The sequence below is a fragment of the Saccostrea echinata genome, unplaced genomic scaffold, assembly GCF_033153115.1.
Source record: "Saccostrea echinata isolate AGI-Se365-2 ecotype Australia unplaced genomic scaffold, CSIRO_AGI_Sech_v1 ptg000025l, whole genome shotgun sequence".
Lineage (NCBI taxonomy): Eukaryota > Metazoa > Mollusca > Bivalvia > Ostreida > Ostreidae > Saccostrea > Saccostrea echinata.
In genome coordinates, this window is record NW_026889774.1 from 18,389,247 (window position 1) to 18,411,443 (window position 22,197).

The 22,197-nt window shown below is 33.4% G+C and overlaps 1 protein-coding gene and 1 long non-coding RNA gene across 3 annotated transcripts in view; one reads left to right on the forward strand and one right to left on the reverse strand.

Moving 5' to 3' along the window:
- The window catches only part of LOC133192086 (uncharacterized), a 427,629-nt gene that overhangs the window by 372,592 nt on the left and 32,840 nt on the right, over positions 1–22,197 (forward strand). For both annotated transcript variants that reach the window (XR_009721785.1, XR_009721786.1), the window contains exon 2: positions 11,605–11,707. This is a non-coding gene — a long non-coding RNA (uncharacterized LOC133192086). The remainder of the gene's footprint in view (positions 1–11,604; positions 11,708–22,197) is intronic.
- On the reverse strand, positions 3,718–20,518 carry LOC133192072 (beta-1,3-galactosyltransferase 1-like). The gene is made up of 2 exons (XM_061327916.1): positions 20,434–20,518; positions 3,718–6,368 (listed from the first exon to the last, which is right to left on the reverse strand). Exon 2 carries the CDS (start codon positions 6,314–6,316, stop codon positions 5,108–5,110), a length of 1,209 nt encoding a protein of 402 aa, XP_061183900.1. The 5' UTR covers positions 6,317–6,368; positions 20,434–20,518; the 3' UTR covers positions 3,718–5,107.

Consider the following 22,197-nt stretch of genomic DNA (forward strand, 5'->3'; position numbering starts at 1 on the left):
AATAGTGACTTTTGTCAAAGGTTTGTTTAGAGGAACCTTGACATTGTGAAGATGCATGCTCTCTATCTTGCATAAAAGTTGGGTGTCCCCTACCAGTTACATGTCTAACATACATGTATGGTATAAACCTTAACTTTCTATGACAATTTTCAACAACACGGTTTATGCAATCCATTCATACTGACAATTTACAATTGTCAATTTTTAATAAGCCTCAAAGAGCATACTACTCTATATGCATTAAACATATATAAATATGAAGATACAAGTACAATACACATATACATGAAAATACCAGTAATAGTACAATAATGTATGCAAGTGTGCATTATCTACCACAGATAAAATGGATCACGATAGTAACTAGAACTGTCCAGAATGGACAAATACTCTCTGCTTGGTTTTTCAGAAAAGGTACAAACCCACTAAAAGTATGTTATGGATCTAGAAGCGTTCACAATTTGTTAACATTGACAGTCAAAATTTAATTGTTCATTGTATTTTTTATGAATAATGAATTAAGCCACAGCCTGACAAAACTTCAACTATCTGTCATCTTAAAGAGACATGTAAATCTTCAATTTGGTTGTATATAAAAAATAACATAAAACAGGAAGTCTGTGAGCCAATGCTCACTAGTAATACCCCCGCTCTCATTGAACTGCAATGAGTATTTGCTGAGAAAACTGCAACGGAAATTTGGTAGGGACAGACGCACGGATAAACAGGAAGTTGACATCAGATTCAAACAAAAATGAAACCCACAGTATGGCATGCCTAAACAAAGAGTGTGCTAAAATTTCAAGCATCTGCGATGAGTAGTTGCTGAGAAAACTGCCACAAAAATTTGTTACAGACAGATGCACGGATAAACAGGAAGTTGAAATTGGATTCGTTAAAAAATGAATACCACCACATGGCATGCCAAACAAAGAGTGTGCTAAAATTTCAAACATCTGGGATGAGTAATTGCTGGGGAAAACTGCAACGAAAATTTTGTAAGGACTGTCAGCTTCCGACAGGTGAATGTACAAATTTTCAAACAAATTTATGCAGTAGTTTCTGAGAACATGTCCAGACAAAATCATGTCTACAGATAGATGGACATGCTGATTCCAATATACCCCCATACTTTGTTTGTGAGAGAAGGGGGAGGGGGTGGTATAATCATATTTTTGGAGTAGTATATTGCATAGACATACCAACAAGAATACTACAGTAAATTGTCTAATAATAATCAGCTACATGTACATGTATTAAACAATAACAATGTTGCTGCTTTTTTTTTAATCATCAAGTGATTGCAGTATAGAGTTTGCTGTAGTTTTGAATGATTTTTGATTCACTTCTTTTTTTCATTGAAAAGATTTGATGTTCCATGCTCATTAACTAAAAAAAAAGCTGCAGTCCCATTAATTGAGGATATGAAAAAAAAAATCCATGTCCGTGTTCCCATGCACTTTGCACCGTTCCCATGCTTCCACAAATTTTGACTGATCCCTTATTTAAGACCTGTTTATATCAAATTATTTCATCGAGTAATTTTTTAAAGTTTTAATACTATTGGCTAATAGTAAAAATATGTTACTATGTTAATACCCTCTAGTATGTGACAAAAATCAGTAAGTTAGGATGCTGAGAACTCGAGTGTATAATTTGTCACTTATTGTACAATTACAATGCCTCAGGGCTAGTTTATTGTTAAATTCAGTCAGGATTTATACATTTACAGCATATATTGTTCCTTTTCGCACATTTTACCTATTTATTATTGCTTTTTTTTTTAAAACTATTATTTTCAATAAAAATGATCTTGTCAACTTTGGAAGTATAAATAACTCGTTTTTGAAAATACTATCTCTTAAAATCTATTACAGAGCAGTTCAGGGTGCTGTCTTTCTGACTTATTTTCTATTTTTAAAATTAATAAAAATCTGCATTATGACTGACAGATTTTCCAACAATTTGCAGGAGCAGTTTTTGTAGACCCATGTAATTTTAACCTAAATTTTGACTGTGTGTGTGTGTGTGTGTGTGTGAGGGTGTGTGTGTGTGTGAGAGGGTGTGTGTGTGTGTGTGTGTGCAGACTCCAGTTTTTGGGACTTTCTTACTTTTGGTGACTCTGTTTTCAGAGTTTGTAAAGAGTGGTTTGGGATAACAACAACAATCTATATATCTAAACCTTCTTTAGAAGGTGTCAAAAACAATAATAAAAAAGTGAACAAAAAGCATCTCACAAGATATTTTAAATTGATATGCAACAATGCTTTTACAGAAAAATAACATACCTCTATGTATCAAAATACACAAACATATCACTTTGTAGAATAAATATACATTTATTTGGTATGAAATAATTGCTGAGCTAGGACTTTCATTTTGCTGAGAGTTCATGGTGTTAATTAATAGTCCTATAACAACATGCTCAACAATAGATATATAGTATACATCAGGGTGGAAAATAATTGACGAGAGGTCCATGAGTCACACTGCTCATGTACGTAACCATGGTTCTGTTGTTTCTCATTTTATATTTTCAAAAAAGATTTTCCCTCCCCTCTATTCTAATAAAAAAAAAAATTGACCCCATTTTGTGACCCACATTAGCCCCAAGGAGTCATATGATCTTGAAACCATTCAACATGGGGATACTTCAGTATCTCTATGATTAACATGGCCTTGCTGTTTCCACCATATACAGTTGAGCCTCATTAATCTGGATGCTTGTTGCTGAATTAATAAAGTGTTCTGATTAATGAAATGTATCTTTCATGATTAGTAGATACAAATTAAATTCTGTTCTCTGCAATTTAGTGCCAAAGGTGAAGCATCCCGACCATTAATAACAAAGCTTTATTGTACATGTATTTAGTATGATTAGATCCATTATTTTAGCCCCACCCTCAGGGTCCATAAAAAAGGAATCTAAACAACTTGGGAATGTTTGCACATTATTTAGTTGTGCATGCATGTCACTGATACTCTTAAAAAGATTTCCCTTTTTTAAATTTTTTAAAATATTCTTATTCAAATTTAATATTTGAATCTCTATTTTAACGAAATCCTAGCCTAAAGGCCCATGATGTGAATAACATTAATCAGCACTATAATGTGATGCTTGCTTATTGATATAACTGATCATACTCTGGTAATTCTTGAGATTCTTAAATTTTTTTCTTAATATTTATATTCCCATGTAAATCTTTGATCCCCCACTGTAGCCCCCAACCTACCCCTATGCAATGATTTGAACAAATTTGAATATACACTCATTAATATAGATTTACCAAAGTTTTGTCATTTCTGGCATAGAAGTTCTTGAGAAAAAGATTTTTAAAAGATCCCAAATTTTTTTTCACAATTTCCTAATTATCACCCTTGGAAAGAACGCAAATCTCACCAAAGAACACTTTGTTCCATTTTTCATTGAAATATGCTCAGTGGTTCACTCAGTTAGACACTCTTCAATCAAAACATTTGGCTCAGGTGAGCATAAAAATAAGGGTGGTATATAAACGGATAAATCAGGGTTAAAAAGTCCATGCTTACCTCTCCCTGAAATCAATTGTCATCCAGTTTTTTTTTTAACTAATTATTTCCACAGGTACAAAAACATTACACTCTGGTTTGATAGACTCATAAAATGGAATGTTGATCACATTAATAATCCTAAAAACACTAAAATAATATTGGATAAATTAGTTATGCTAGTGATATTTTGTAATATACAGAAATACATACCAACTCAAAACTTTTATCAAAAATCCTGAAGATTTTATATAAGTAAAATGAATCAGTTTAACTTTTCATTCAAAGTTTCACAATAATGGGATTTTAAGTGACAAAATTTTTATAGATTAATAAGGACCATTGCAGAAAGGTAGAATTTTGAACATCAAGGAAAGTTTAGAATTTCTGAATATTTTACAAATTTATCAGTCACTTCATTTACAACCAGAATAGGTCAAAAAATATAAACCAATTCAGGCATCCATATTTTTGTTTGTATCATCTGTCCTTAATCTAATTCATTTTTATTAAAAATATTGATTTATTTTTTTGGTAAAAATAGCCATGCAAATAATCTTAATAAATCTAACCTTTCAAAAATTAGAGAAATAAGATGGATTTTTATCCTAAATTGAGCAGATTGGAAAGAAAAATGTAGCAATTGTCATAATATATGAAGCGTTACAAAATTGAAATCATAATCTTTTTTTTTCCTCCTTGCATGTTCACACATGTGGAGAATTAAATCGGTGACTTAAACAAATCAGGATTTCACATTAAACCAATCACAGAGTGACAATGATTACAGAGTATACGTAATATAAAGAAAAAAATATACAATTTCTAAAAAAGGGGGGTATACAAACAGTAGATAATTACAATAAATTCAGGTGGATTTCAAATGAAAGCTAGTGGTCAGAAAGCAACATAAGACTAGTACATGTATACATTTTCACTTTAATAATAAAAAAAAAAACAACCATAAAGTGTTGTTTTACAATTTGAATAATGTTGTTTAAATGGATTTCTTCAAATGCATCAGAGGATTTCTTTTTTCTTAATGCTTTGTAGCAACCGCTAATGATAAAACGCCGCTTAATGAAAGATAGAAATATCTTTAAGTGTTGCAATTGCAATACTTATTGCCATAAATTATGGAATTAATAGATGATATTCTCAACCACTAATGCTAAATTGCCGCTTAATGAAAGAATTATATCATTAAGTGGTTGAGAATGTCAACTATTAATGCAATAATTTATAACATTAAGCGTTGCATTGCACTGCAACGCTTAATGATATTTAGCAACAATGCTTTCTTCTGTCTCACAAGAATGTATGACACATATATACCAGGCCCCGGGATCATGAACATCTTAAGCTTAAGTCAAAATCTTAAGGCTGTGCTAAAATTATGTACAAGTCAAGCAGTCCAAAATTAAAATATTTTTCAATATTGCATTTAAAAGGTCTTAATATCGCAAATTTAGAGATTAATTTAACAATTACATTTTACAGGAGGTTGAAAATTTAACTTAAGTCTAAGTCTATTTAATGATCCTGGGACCAGGAGTTGTAAATTTGTAGCAATAACATTTTAACATTTCAAGTTCCACATCTTTCTGATGAGTGGCAAACCCATATAATGTGATGTCACAACATTTTTTGTTTTGTACGCACACCCCGGTGGTGTACGCCCCGAGTTAAATCCAGCAATAGGTTTCAGTTTGTAACCCAGTTTCTTGATACAAAGAGCAACATATACATCTTCCAGGTGGAAGAAAGGAACATGTTTTGAAGTTTCGTATATCTTTGATGCTACATTCATACTTGTAACATAGCCTGTCCCAGAGCAAAAACCAGGATAGGAATTCCTTGGATAACTTAACTTTGATGCATACCATTTAGAATTTTTATCTCTGATTGGACCAGCAGACATATGACATGCTCCTCCCACAGCAGTCTGAAGGCTGGACCCATGTACAGATACCACATGTTTCACTCCTTCTAAATTGACATACATATCATCATCTGTCTTCATTACAAATTTTGCCTGTTTGCACTTAGTGCTTGCCCACTTGAAAGCCATTATGGTCTTGTATGTTAGATTCATATATGCATCAACAAAGTCCTCTTGGAGGATGTCATGGTAAATTGCGTTTTCAGCTTCAACTTTTTTCTGGAGATTTTGATCTTTTGTGTTGCCTAGTAAGAATGCGTATCTGATATCAGATGTGTTGTTTTTGGTTGGAGTTAGCCAGGTTTGTCGGAGGGTGTCTCTTGCTTCCCTGTTAGCATGTATGGTCAGAATAAGGACAATTATGTCCACGTTACTCTTGCCTTCTCCAGAATCACATATATGTTCATTATCTATGACATATTTAAAGTTGTGTTGAAAGCAGGATTTGCATTCATCAGGTCGTGGGGTTGGCTGCGCAGGACGAGATTTTGTAGTTACTTTTAAAGTTGTTGGTTTGATGGTGGGTTTTTGAGTCTGGATTGTTTTCTGGGATGTGACCTTATTGCTTGGGGTTGATCCTGAAACAGTGCTGCCTGATCCAGACTGAATTGCTGTCATTATATAAGAATTGCTCTGACCACCATGTTGCACATCAGCACTACCGTTGTAGTTTACAAACTGTTTGAAACCATCTCTAAGTTGCTTGGAAAGCAGGATCAGTGATGTCAAATGGTTGTTAGCATTGAGCATGTTAATCAGAACAATAATGGATAACCCTGCAAGTATATAAATGCAAGTCCTAATGCTGCACAATCCAGAACAGCGCTTTGGTTTTTCCTCAGTCATAGTGAATTCCTTTAGACCTCTTTTTAGTAACACAGGCTATCTTACCAAACATCTGCAAAGAGTAAGGATCATGAGAAAAATGAATCACTTAGTTCCCTTCAAAATTTAATGACATATTTTTTTAAATTTCCAAGATTTTGTTAAGAATAACAATGCCAGATTCTGGATTACACCTTCTTAATGAGACTGCATAACAACAATGGCCATGGCTTACATTTATATTAAAGAACTACGCACGGTAACTCCCGATTCCCGCCTACATTTTACAACCATTTAATTCAATATTGATGACAATTTGGCCATAAAATCTTTGTTTAATACAAAGAACAGTTCAATGGCAATTGATTAATTATTTTAATTCCAGTGCTAAATAGTAAAATATCCCTAATTCCAGCTCTTGAAATAAGGGGGGTAGACGATATTTTCCACTGAAATCGGGCTATAAAGCATCACCATATTCTGAAATAGTCTTGAATATGAATAAATGTTTCTTAAATCTTTTCTTATGTTTTATGCATATAAAATTAAGCATATATATTAGTAAAATATAATGTTTCAGTTGTAAAGTACTTGGAAATTGCTGAAAAAATAAGCATTTTTGTCGTTTTTTGTATATAAACATATGTTCCCCCCCGTGAAACACAAAAAGCTTTGGTAAGAATTTGTGAAATGACAGTCCATATTACCCGTAAAAAGGAATTTTTGTTTCACGGGGGGGAAAGATGTTTTAAAAATATTTTCCGTTTTCCGTTGATTTCTATAGTGAAAAACACAAGTTTTACCAAAATTTTAGAGTTATCTCTCGTTGTTTTCCCAAAGAAGTAATGTTTTATGAAAATCCATATAAATGTCAATATAAATATTAAAAATCATTCGAATATCTTAACTTTTGAAAATTGACTTGGAAGTAGGCGGGAGAACAATACTATCGTTCGCAGTTCTTTCTTGATTAGGAAAACAGACTTTTTTTTATTAAGATGTAGACAACAAAATAATTTTTTTTTTAAAATTAAATATGAAAAATAAGTGTCATTTTTAAGAACCCTCTCTATACTGCACACTAAAGAGTTCTGATTTTGTGCATTTTTTATGCAGTTTGAGTAATCTGCCTCTAGATCTAAAATCAAATCAATTAAAATATGCAGTGTATTACTCAATTTGTTATTGGTTCAAGCATTCTCAATTAATTAATCATCATATTGTAACATTTACAGCCTCATTTTTAGTTTAAAATTAACACTTTTTAGCTCAACTGAGCTGAAAGCTCAAGTGAGCTTTTCTGATCACAATTTGTCTGTAGTCCGTCTGTCTGTAAACTTTTCACATTTTCGACCTCTTCTCCAGAACCACTGGGCCAATTTCAACCAAACTTGCCACAAAGCATCCTTGGGTGAAGGGGGTTTCAATTTGTTCAAATGAAGGGCCACGCCCTCTTCCAAGGGGAGATAATTAAGAATTGGTGAAAATTTGGTGTCATCTTTTATAAATTTTCTTCTCAAGAACCATTGGGCCAGAAAAATTGAAACTTATGTGATACCTTCATTACATAGGGTAGATTCAAATTTGTTTAAATCATGACCCCTGGGGGTAGGGTGGTGCCACAATGAGGGATCAAAGTTTAACATAGGAATATATATTGATTGATTGTTGTTTAACGTCCCTCTCGAGAATTTTTCACTTATATGGAGATGCCACCACTTGCCGGTGGAGGGCTACAAATTCTGACCTATACTTGGCACTTACAGCCATTGAGCAGTGAGGGATCTTTTTCGTGCCAGCACCTACCTACTGTGACACGGGACCTCGGTTTATAGGGTCTCATCAGAGTGACCAATCTCAACATCCCACAGTGGGATTCAATCCCGCGACGTAAGGATAAACTCCTTACTCTAGAGCAGACACTCTAACCACTGCGCCACGCAGGCGACTAGAAAAATTCTTTAAAAATTTTCTTCTCAAGAACAACAAAGCCACAATCAGTCATATTGATATGGAATCATCCTCAGGTAGTGTAGATTCAAGTTTGTTCAAATCATGACCCCCCCCCCCCCCCCCCAGGGTAGGGTGGCAGACAACTTAAAAGTTCCATTTTCAAGAACAGCAAAACCATGATTAGTTATTTGAATATAGAAGCATCCTCAGAAAGTTTAGATTAATTTTCATTCAAAACATGGCACCTGGAGGTAGGCTATGCCTAGAGCAGGCGATCAAAGCTTTATATATGAATATATAGAAGAAATCTGCTGATGAAGAACAGCAGGGCCATATTGACTCAAGTAAGCATTGTGGCCCATGAGCCTCTTATTTATTAATGTCAAAAAAAATTACATCATAGACCCCCACTTTAAATTTCTTTTCTGAATATATATATAAATATATAACATAGCTTTGACCATTCTGCTTAAATTCAATAAAAGCTTAAGATTTTAAATTAATTTTATTGCTTGTTAAATGTTTAATGCCAGAAAAATGGCATTTTGTTATTGCAGAAAGGTCAAATAATTGATTATGCAAAGTAATTTGAAATTTTTTCTTTGTCACAATTTTCAATGTGTCTATTCAAGAGAGTTTAAGACTGTATTTGGTCCCATGATTTATTTGGATAAAAAATAATATAGGAAAAACTTCCAAAAAGTGATTTATGAGTAAAATGCAATTACAGTGTAAAAGGTCATATTAAATGCACTGTTGTACCTAAAGAAGCATACTTCCACCATTTTTTGATTCAATTATTCAAGGTGCTTGGACACAGATTTGAAGTTAATATTTTCTCAAAGTTTCTGTATAATTTCATGACTTATATGTTGCTATAGCACAAGTGCAAAACAACATCATTGAGAAAAAATTGTCATATAAGTCAATTCATTGTGATCTTTGGTACATATAAAGTGCTGGGGGCAAGTCTGAATTTTACTTCTTGAGAAAATATTCCACGAGAAATTCAACATACCCATATACAAGGGGGCATTTTCCACTCTTTATCGCAATTTATACAAAATAGAATAAATTACATACAATCCCCCAGCAAAATTCAGTTAGAGGACATACTAATCTCTAGTAGATTCACATGGAATATCTTCAATTTATCTTTATTAATCACTTGTGCCAGTCAAATATATACACGATTTATAAATTCTAACTCTCTCCAAGGATGTGTAAGGGGGAGCATTCCACAGTCAATATTTTGTTATTGTTTGAAAATATGCATATCGCAAAAGTTAAAGGAATAACGATATTAAATTGCAAATGTTCAACATCATAACAGCATAATTATGCTTAAAGAATAATCCAGACACCTGAATCAAACAACAAGGCTAAAAAATCTTTACATGACATGTGAAAGGAAGTAAAATTTATGACACTTTCCCCGTCATGTCAGCTCAAGTATGCAGTGACTTGACGTCATATGCTATTATGATGTCATATCTAGGTAGTTCAGAGAAGTTACTACTGTTGGAACAGTTTGATATTATACGGACAGCCTTATCATAGCCGCGTGTGTCTAAGCACCTTTAATTAAGCTATGTGTGTTGACACAAAAAACATACTTGACAAAAAATTCTAAAGACTTTCAAAAGTAGGATCCAACCTCCTTAATAAATATAAACAAGAGGCCCATGGGCCACATCGCTCACCTGAGCACATTGGCTAGGCAAAAGCACAAATCAGTTCAGTATTGAAAAGATTACCTGGGGGGGGCTTGAATTTTAAACTACCTGATGATGCTTCCATGTCAATATAACAAATGGCTTTATTGTACTTGAGAAGATTTTAAAAAAATTTCCCATACATTCCTTTGTAAAAATTTGATCCTCCATTGTGGCTCCTCCCTATCCCAGGGGTCATCATTTGAACTTGAATCTACACTACCTGAGGATGCTTCCATATCAATATGACTAAATATAGCTTTCCTGTTCTTGAGAAGAAATATTTTTTCAATATGTTCTTATGTAAAACTTTCAATCCCCCAATGGGCGCCATCCAACCCCTGGGGGTCATCATTTGAACAAAATTGAATCTACACTACCTGAGAATGCTTCCATTTCAAAATGATTAATCATGGTTTGCAGTTCTTCAGAAGAAGATATTTTCCTATATATTTCTATTTAAGAATTTGATCCTCCATTGTGGCCCCATCCTACCCACAGGGGTCATGATTTGAACAAATTTGAATCTACACTACCTGAGGATGCTTCCACATAAATATGATCAATCAGGGCTTTGCTGTTCCTGAGAAGAAGATTTTTAAAATTTTTCCTATACATTTCTATGTAAAACTATGATACTCCATGTGGCCCCGCCCCACCCCGGCGGTCATGATTTGAATAAATTTGAATCTACACTACCTGTGGATGCTTCCATATAAATATGAACAATCAGGGCTTTGCTGTTCCTGAGAAGAAGATTTTTCCTATATATTTCTATGCACAACTTTGATAGTCCATTGCGGCCCTGCCCTACCCCCTGGGGTCATGATCTGAACAAACTTGAATCTACACTACCTGAGGATGCTTCCATATAAATATGACTCATCATGGCTTTGTTGTTCTTGAGAAGAAGATTTTTAAAGATTTTTCCTATATATTTCTATGTAAAACTTTGATCCTCCATTGTGGCCACGCCTACCCCCTGGGGTCATGGTTTGAACAAACTTGAATCTACACTACCTGAGGATGCTTCCATATAAATGTGACTCATCATGGCTTTGCTGTTCTTGAGAAGAAGATTTTTAAAGATTTTTCCTATATATTTCTATGTAAAACTTTGATCCCCCATTGTGGCCCCGCCCTACCCCCTTGGGTCATGATTTTAACAAACTTGAATCTACACTACCTGAAGATGCTTCCATATAAATATGACTCTTCATGGCTTTGCTGTTCTTGAGAAGAAGATTTTTAAAGATTTTTCCTATATATTTCTATGTAAAACTTTGATCCTCCATTGTGGCCCCATATCCTACCCCCTGGGGTCATGATTTTAACAAACTTGAATCTACACTACCTGAAGATGCTTCCATATAAATATGACTCATCATGACTTTGCTGTTCTTGAGAAGAAGATTTTTCCTATATATTTCTATGTAAAAATTTGATCCTCCATTGTGGCCCCATCCTACCCCCGGGGGTCATGGTTTGAACAAATTTGAATCTGCACTACCTGAGGATGCTTCCATATAAATATGACTCATCATGGCTTTGCTGTTCTTGAGAAGAAGATTTTTAAAGATTTTTCCTATATATTTCTATGTAAAACTTTGATCCTCCATTGTGGCCCCGCCCTACCCCCAGGGGTCATGATTTGAACAAACTTGAATGTACACTACCTGAGGATGCTTCCACATGAGTTTCATCTTTTCTGGCCCTATGGTTCTTGAGAAGAAGATTTTTAAATGTTGCCATTATTTTTTCACTAATTCCTAATTATCTCCCCTTGAAAGAGGGTGTGGCCCTTCATTTGAACAAACTTGAATCCCCTTTACCCAAGGATACTTTGTGGCAAGTTTGGTTGAAATTGGCCCAGTGGTTCTTGAGAAGAAGTCGAAAATGTGAAAAGTTTACAGACAGACAGACAGACAGACGGACAGACAGACAGACGGACAGACAGATGGACGCCGGACAAAATGTGATCAGAAAAGCTCACTTGAGCTTTCAGCTCAGGTGAGCTAAAAACAAAATGGGCACCTTTTAACCTTAGCCAACATTGTATAAAATATGACGACTTTCAGACAAAGGCTTTCAATATGTTTCTTTTAAAAGATTGCTTTATTGACAGAAACCAGATGTAATGTAGCTCTACAGATTTCTACTTTTAACAAAGACAAAGAAAACTTCAAAAGTAGCTCTTTTTTTTATTAAAACTATGGCAACAGTAATAAATGGATAAGAATTCTTCGTTTAGTCTCTTTGTATGACAAGCTTTTTTTTCAAATCAGGCAAAAACTCTAAGAGGAGTACATGTAGCCTTTTCAGAAATTTTTGAGAGAAATTTCGTTTCTAAGTAACCATTGCAACACCAAAAATCCAAAATCAACAGTGGTCCATGTTCCACAGTGCTCACCTAAGTTACTTTTACCTGCTGTTCTTCATAAGCTGATTTTTTTTTTCACTTTATTTTCTTTCGTAAAACTTTGATCATCCATTGTGGCTCCACCCTACCCAAAAGGATCATGATTTAAACAAACTTGAATCTACACAATGTTAAATGAAGCTTTCAAATGTAAGTTTCAACTTGTCTTGCTCGACGATTCTTGAGAAGATTTTTTTTAAGTCAATAAATTTTCACTTATTCTTAATTATCTCCCCTTGTAAAAGGATGTGGCCCTTCATTTGAATAAACTTGAATCCCTTAATCCAAGGATGCTTTGTGCCAATCTTTGTCACAATTGGCCTAATGATTCTTGAGAAGAAGTCGAATGCAAATGTGAAAAGTTTACAGACGGACAACAGAAAAAATGTGATCAGTAACCTTGGCAACTGTGATCATCAAAATGAAATGAATCACATGGGCCACAATGCTCACCTGAACCATTATGCCCTGGCCATGACCCTCAGTTCATTAGCAGCTTTTTCTCCATATTGTATTCCTATGTAAAACTTAGATTACATAATGTGGCCCTACCCTACCACTGGGGATCATCAATTGAACAGACATGAATCTTCACTACTTGAGGAAGCTTCCATATAAATATGACTAATCATAGCTTTGCTTTGTTTTTAAAAAGATTTTCGAAAAAAATTCCTATATATTCCTATGTAAAACTTTGATCTCCCATTGTGGTTCCACCCTACCCCTGGGGGTCATGATTTGAATAATTTAAATCTACAATACCTGAGGATGCTTCCATATCAATATGACTTATCATGCCTTTGATGTTCTTGAGAAGATTTTTAACGATTTTTCCTTTGATGTTCTTGAGAAGATTTTTAACGATTTTTCCTTAATAGGCCTTGGTAAAACTTTGATCACCCATTGTGGCTCCACCCTACCCCCTGGGGGTCATGATATGAACAAATTTGAATCTACACTATCTGAGGATGCTTCTGTATAAATAATACTAACTATGGCTTTGCTGATCTTTGAAAGATTTTTTTCCCTATATACATGTATTATCCTATGTAGAACAATCACTGCCCATTGTGGCCCCACTTACCCCTGGGAGTCATTATTAAAACAAACTTGAATCTACACTATCTGGGTATGTTTTCATATAAATTTGACTAACAATGGCTTTGCACTTCTTGAGAAGATTTTTAGAGATCTTTCCTATGTAAAACTTTGATTGCCCATTCTGGCCCTATACCCCTTGGGGGGTCATAATTTAGACAAACCTGAATCTTCACTATGTAATGATGCTATCACATAAGTTTCATCTTTTCTGACCCATTGGTTCTTGAAAAGAATTCAATAAGTTTTTTCAAAATGCCATTAATTATTCATGAATTTTTATTTATCTCCACTTCAAAGAGGACCACGTCCTCTTCATTCGAACAAACTTGAATCCCCTTTACCCAAGGATGCTTTGTTAAAGTTTAGTTGAAACTGACCAAGTGGTTCTTGAGAAGGAGATGAAAATGTGAAAAGTTTATGACAATGACAAATGGGACAATGCACAAATTCTAATCAGAAAAGCTCACTTGAGCCTTCTGCTCAGGTGAGCTTAAAAAGTCAGAAAGTACTGTATGTTGCTTATAAAATTTCGCCATCCCACTCTTTCTTTAAATATATCTTGAATATTCATATGACTTATCATGGCCCTGCTAATCTTGAAGATCTTATAAGATTTTTGACTATAATTATTATTGTTGTTTTACGCCGAGTCGGCAATATTTCAGCCATATTTTGGATCTTCGATTTTTGAAGATCTTTTCAAATATATATATCCCATGTAAAACATTAATCCTTTAATTTGGCCACACCCTACCTGGGGCCATGATTTGAACCATTTTGAATATACATTCATTCAGGAAGCTTTTACATGGCTCAGTGGTTCTTAAGAGATTTTTAAAATATGCCACTAAATTTTTACTAGTTCTTAATTATCCAGATTGTGACATTACAGTTAAACAATATTGAATCCCCTTTACCCATAATATCCAGGATACACAGGGAAAAAAAAAATACCCTGGTTACTCATTAAAACTCAGTTCTGCTTGTCAAACACTTAATTTGTTTCAAAAAATGGCCAAGTTTTAAGGTAAAGATCAAAACGACCAAATATAATACAAATTATACTGTTTATGATTGCATCAGTGCTTTTCTGGTCACTCTTCAAATTTTACTAGCCCTGAGCCACTTATTCTTTTCTAGTCCCAAGTCTGTCATGCACAACAATTGGTCCGGTATATAAACATAATGTTTATATAACAATATTGGACTACATGCATGTACATTTATAAAGTTCAGTGAGCATTTAAATGAAATATTTATGTATCACAAAGGTGTGCTTTTTTTTTTTAAAAAGACATAAAAAAAACTAATACTAAATGCACATTTGAGATAAACTAAAGCACATAATGCTTAATGGATAGGAAAAATGGTGTCATTAAAAGCTGATCTCAAGAAAAGAAAATTCTCCTTCATGGTACATATATTTTAAACAGTTGGATCATAAAATTTTCACACCTAACAGTTCTTTTTTGAAATTTTCATTATGCCAGTTGTTCAATTTGTTATATATACATTTGTGATTTAAGACACCATGAAGTGCAAAAAAATTATCATTCTTAATTGAATAATATCAAATAAAATAAATGGAATATATACAATTACAGGTATATTAAATTTAATGCATGAGAATCAAAAAAGAATATTCAGCAGGATATTCACAATTTTGCAGGTTTGCTATCAATTTAGTCTAACCAGATATCACACTGTAATACTAATACATAATGTCTAGAGAGTTCACATTGTACAACAGGGTTCTTGATTCTCAATAACTGGGGCCATTCAAAGCCCCCATTCCAAATTAAAAGAAGTTTTTTTTTTTTTACCAAATTGAATGCATTTATTTTCCCAATTGTCACTCCCCCCCCCCCCCCCAAAAAAAAAAAGAACTGTGAGTTAGCAAGATATGAAATTACTAATCTTGTTATTCATATTCCTCTATTTTGCAAAACAAAAATTTAGTTGATAAACACCAGAAACCCAATACATGATTTTAATGTATAATGTCTATTAATGATTTTCCCAAATTCCCCTAAAGTTCAGTTATTTTCCCAATTTTTATGACCCTGGCCCCAGTCCCAAAAAGTGGTTTGAGAGCCCTGTACATGTACAGTGTACTAAACTATTTAAGTCGACTGCATAATAAATATTGAAGAGACCAGAAAGTTACAATAAAGCCATTTTACCATAAGACTTGTCATTAACATTTAAATAATGGCACTGTACATGTACAACTCAAATACTAAATAATGTGAACAAGGCTTAATACTACCTAAAATATCAACTTGTCCATTGTACAAGTTGCCAATAAATGTTACTTGTCCAAATGCAATTTCGACTTGTCCAACTATAGACCAAAAAAATGAAAACTGTTTAGCTTTATTATCAAAACTGAAGTACAATGTATTTAAAAAATAAAAAAAAAATTGGCTATTTTTGTTTAAACAGAAAAATAAAAACATTATTCGTGTGATATAGCACTGTCTGTAATCACAGGGCTCAACAGTAACTAAGATATCCACTTGTCAATGGGACAAATTGCCAACAAATTTTACCTGTCAGAAGTCAATGTTTACTTGTCCGACTCTAAATAAATACAAAGAAATTTGAGAGGAAAAATCCAACAATGAAGTTGTTACACAGTTAATTCTCGATAAACCGCCACCTTTCGTAATTTAGAAATCAAGGCAGTATAACAAATTTTTCAATGAATTGAATTTCCCATCTTTGGGGAAACAAGATATAGAGTTACCATTCTTGGAAATACAACATTTAGAGTTTTTATTCTTACTATTATACAAAAACATATTTCTAAAGGAGATGGGTGAACAAGGCATGCAGAATGCCTATAGCTTCAGATATATAAAATTCATATTCAATTTGTGAATTTAGCATTTAGAGTAAAGTTCTCATTATTGAAATTTATGTATGATAACAACTTTTCTGAGGAAAATTTTCTCTGCAAAATTTTTTCTGTTATTAAAAATTAATGTTTTACTCACGGGGTTCGAACCCCTAGCAATAAAAACTCTGAGTATCATTTTCCTTCAAGTCCAGCACGCTAACCACTGCACTACAACAACTCTTGATGAATAGCGGCATTTAAATCATGTTTGTGATATGACCCTTGACTAAATGGACTTCAAGTATTTCTCAGAAAGATACGAATGCTGTGTCATAAAAGTGTATTTTTTAGGTATAGTGGGTCTTTGTTCCATGTTTTTGTTAGCCAAAAAATGTACATTTTTACACAAACTTTAAGGATAAACTAGGGATGGGTATCGGCAAAAATTTCGTATCATGATATATCACGATTTCCCCCCCAAAATACCACGATAAATCATGATATTTTTACACACAATTTTTACTACAATTTCAAATTAATTTTGATAATATTTCTTAAAAATATGTTATAAAAACATAACTTTACTTTTTTAATTTTCATTTATTTAATATAAAGCATGTTTTGATGCCATTATTTAACTGTTTTCAACATTTTGTAATTGTCATTCAATTGTTTAAACAAATAAATGAATAATTTCCGGAATTTATAGCTATATACCAAATACCGATATTTTAGTCTTTGTATCACGATACGTATCACGCAATAAAAAATCGTGATATACCGGTATACTGATAAAATCACGCATTCCTAGGATAAACTTTCAAAAAATGGAGTGAAGACCCGATCATATCGAAAAATTAAATTATGGTATGAAAAAATGATCCTTCTTGCCCTCTTTAGTGCATGTATGCTATTTCATAGGCAAATATTTTCAATCTTTGTGAAATTTTAGAAAATTGTGTAGATTTTACATAAAGTATACTTTAATGTTAGATGAAATATCGAAGAAAATTTTGTTATAATTGAGATTTAATTTTTCACCTTCATGTTTGTTGCACTACTATAGGCACTTCAGTGACTTCACTAGCCTTGTTCGCCCATCTTCTTTGAAAATGCTTCAAGTAATTTTTTTTATGTAAAATTTCATTTTAAAACAAAATACACAACCATGAAATAAAGACATGTACACATATGCATATCTGCTTGTCTGATATTGAAAAAAAAACCTGTTGTGTCAATGTCGTGATCTATTGCAGATAGCATGCAAAATGAATTCCTGTAAATACATTTGTTTATGGCATCATTGATGCTGAAACTTTCACAATTAATACTTAATCATTATTTTTAAAGCAAACTTTGCATTGTTTAGAGTAGAGATCACCAAAATAATTTCATTTTCGGCAAACTTTAACAACTGTTTACAACCACTTTCATGGCAAAGCCATGACTAACTCAATTTTTATTAAACAGAAAACAAAATTTATAATAACAGTTGATGTCAAAATTATTATTTATTAAAGGGGATGAAGGACACATGGTCACATGACTCTGTTTAACTACGTCATAGTCTCTGTTTATACAAGTGCAAAACGTGTAAAGCATCAGTTCTTGTATAATTTTTTGACAATTTTTAAACTTTAATTACCATCTTATATAAAAAAATTAAAAAGTTTTAACATTCTTGTAAACATTAACAAATTATGAAAAAGATTGATCCACTCCTCTGTTTCCCTAAACTGCGCGTCCAACAAGTCGGTGACGTCATACACGATCTGTTAGTACAGCAAGATCATAATCGGTTAACAGAGCGGCAGTACTATTATGTAAAAACAGGTCATAATCAGTATATGATGAAATATTTTGAGAAATAGGGAACACAAAATTTATTTTTGTATGGCTGATGATGGAAATCTTATGTAGGTATATCTTATTTCGCTTATTTAGCTTACGTGTGACGTCATAGTTGGTTTTTCCCATAATCGAGAAACGTAACATGACACGTTTTTGTCATGCTTATGTCCTCTTTAACGATGTCCTGTGAAATAATGAGGTCAGCTTCATCATTCGAAACTTTTACAGTTAATCAATAATTTGAAGGATTTGCATTTCAACGTAAATTAAAAAATATTGAATGATAGAATTTTTTGTAAATTACATTTTTTATTGTTTAAGTTGTCTTAAAAAGTGCGTAATTTTCACTATCCAGATGCAGTGTGATAGACAGAACTTGCTTTTTCGAATTATAAATCCTAGTTATACTCTGAAATATTTTAAAAGATACATGTCCACTTTGATATTTTTTATGTATGCTTAAAAAATCCCATTATGGACAGAGTAATGCGCCCGGAAACACGGAGAATAAAAACGCCACTTAGATACTGTAGGGCATAGTATTTGTCAATCGATATCTCCAAAATAAGGTAAGAAACCTAATGATATAACTGCTTTAAGATATGTGAGACATACTTAATCAGAAATATACAAAATATGAAAAAAATTGAATGACAAGTATTTTTTCAGCTCAAGGTCCTTCTCCTCCTTAATTACATGTACCTTGTCCGGCTTTACATACTTTACAACGGTGATCTAGATAGTGTCAACCAGCCGCTTCACTGCACCTGTGGCGGTATATCAAGATAAGTATTTGACACTTTGAAATGGACGTTTGTTGTGAATACAGGGTGGCGGACGGCGGTATGTGAATTTGGCGTAAGAAAGAGAATAGCTGGAAAAACTTTCTTTGAAAATCACGGCATTATTGCGAGAGTGGTTACAAATTGAATGGCAAGAATTTGAAAATTGACTGTATTATAACAACTTCTTTCTTGGATTTTTGAAGGAGGTTCTGATGTAAGCTGATCTGTTTCGCTTTATCTGATTAGACTTTTATTTACACTGTAATCTGTCAACCAAACAGATGATGCGAAACGAGGTGATAACACCAAACCTCCTGTATCATTGTCAATGGAGAAAATTGTATGTGCCTGTTTAATAAACCCCTTGATTACAGCACTGGGGCTGACAAATAGATTTTTTAGGGCACTTATCCAAGGGCAAGTGCATGGTCAAAATTCCCTACCTGAATATTTCCTTGTCCCACCATAACCTATTATCATATTTATATATATATATATTTTAAAAAAATGGAATACAAGTAATGAGAAGATCATGCAAACCCCTGTACAAAGCTTTAGATCTATGACTTGCATATGGATTTTATTTTTTTAAAGTCACTTGCCCATGGGCAAATTGTTGATAAAATTCCACTTGCCCACCCTTAAAATTCACTAGCCCCGGGTGTCAGGCAATGGGATTTGTCAGCCCCAGCAGCATATAAAACACTAAGGATTGGGTTTAGGTTAAAGAGACTAGTAGGAGATTGACAGAGTGCTTGCATAAATATGATAGGTAACACTGTTAGTACCTTGGAAATCAGCATTGAAGTGGGGAACCCCCTGTTTGTTTATAATTCTTGTTTCTTACCTTGTGTATTTTTATTATACCATACATGGCCAAATTTTAAACTTAAAAAAGTACAAACTGATTGCTCAAAATGACATATAGATGAAATTGACAGAGAACTCACATATTTTTGAGAAAATGGAGACTTTCGTAAGTTTCATTGTATTTTGGTAGTTACGGATTTGGGGGATGGGTGGTGGGGTTAAGAGCTGCATGGGTGTCTGTGGTCACAGATACACGTCATTAGATTAGGTCTTATTAGAATGTTCTGGTCCATGAGTCAGTTTCATTTTAACCTGTTAACTAGTCTTAACGATACTGTACAGTGTACTCTGCGAGACTGTAGGCCTATAGTTCTAACAACCGTGACCCCCCCCCTTTTCCCCAATAGTACGACATACGACTTATGCACCAGAACAGCATTATCAGGTCTGCGATACGAGCTCGTATACTACAGCGACATGTAGGTCTTATGTATTTGAAAATTTGTAAACACCGTTATTTATCAGTGTTTATAATATTATGTCAATGGACGGTTAGGTATCGATTTATTCGTCTTTGTATATACATCGATACATTACAGTATGCGTTAGGCAAGCTTATCAATCATTTTTAATACTCTTTTTGGTGTAAAATCATAACTTACTCTCTCCAAATGTCATTGTCATCTTAATGTAAAAGTTTACGTGTCATGACGATGTCCGATATCCTGCTTCTCTGACTGGCCTGTGTAAATTACCAATCACGTGATACCGGAAAAACAAAAAAGTTAACCGGTTTCCAATAAAATCGGCCCCAACGTAAATTGGTCTCAATGGGTAATTTGGTTTCCACGAATTAAAAAGTATATTCTTTCGCAATGGACATAATAAATAAATATTTTAAATTTTTGGTTAATTATTTCGACGTAACATAGTTGAAAATGAATGGGATTCTTCATACATGTCATATGTAAGAAGTGCTCAGTCAAATGACGTCTTTGATTTGTGGCCCACTGCCACTGGGACCTACTAAACTTGCAGAAAACCCTAGAAAAGTATCACACCGGTAATTGTTTTCACTATGTAATTCTATATAGAATAAAAAATCATTAAAAATCAGGTATTCGAATTCATGAAAAAATATTTAGCAGGAAGTGTTAAACGTTACCAGTCACATCAGCCGACACCAAAAAATAGGGTACCTACACGGCATTTTCTGATTTTTTCCATCCGCAAACAGGAATACCCTCAAAACCACGTGTATTCAATGTGTTTATAAACATCCTGTGTGCACCCCAGGAAGTGGCCTCCTATGCCCCGAAAGAAATAGTTCCTGTCAAAAACCTTTAATATTTTACAAAGTACATAAAATATCCTAAGCACAGATACCAAAAATGTAAAAATAGAATAATGGAAATTAAAAAAAATTCTCACAATAAAAAAATATTTCTTTATTATGTATGGAACTACAATTCATTTTGATTGGTCAATTACCGGTGTGATACCTTGAAGGACCTTTGAAGTTGTCAGATTTTTTTTCATTTTTGCACCTGAGATTTCTTAAATAACTGTCACTAACATCCTGAAGTCTGGGGATCTAATTCCCATTATTGCTGAAGATATGATGCATTTATCTCCCTTACTCCAGAGCAGTCAAGAATACACACTGAGCACTCTGACAGAAGTTTTTTGTGCATATTTTGAAGCAGAATTTCATCCTTAATAGACTAAGCCTGGCAACCAATTTTGTATCCGTGGAGAGTATATGCATTGTTCTTCACAACAAACAAAAAATAATTCACAAGTCTGAGACCATTATGCAATTATTACATAACAAAATTGCATTTTACCCTCCTAAGAATGACAAAATTTACAGAAATTGTTAAATATTAGGCTGATAATAAAATCTGCATCTGGTCAATTTATGTTCCAAATAAAGCCTAGGTACTTGTCTACAACCTGCTATGCAGAAGTTTATCTAAAAGCTGTGTTGTAACACAGGGCAGTCCAAATGATATCAGCATCTGGGGAGGTTCTAGACAGCTCCGACACTCAATTAAACTTGCTTTGATGATAAGAACATGGAGAAAACAATTCAGATGTAATTTATTGTTGTGATTTATGTAACTGGCTTTCTCTGCAGACACAAATTAGCCATGAAATTCCAATTGAACATACAATGTACATAATTATCCTCTTTTCATTGAATTACTCAGGAATTTCAAAGGTGTTTGATGAATTTGCATGATTAATTCAAGATTACAGGTTTTTGTTTCACCAAATTTACATAAAAATTCAACATTTTTTAATAAAACGACTCATATTTTAAACGACTTTAATTATATCATCCTTTTTTTTTTTTTTATAAAAAAGTATAATCAAAATTTATTTTATTCATGCTTTAAGCCAGATTGAATGGCTAAGAGTTC

What these genes read in the sequence shown, in the direction of transcription:
- LOC133192072 (XM_061327916.1), bottom strand. Translation starts at nt 6,316, where the DNA reads ATGACTGAGGAAAAACCAAAGCGCTGTTCTGGATTGTGCAGCATTAGG.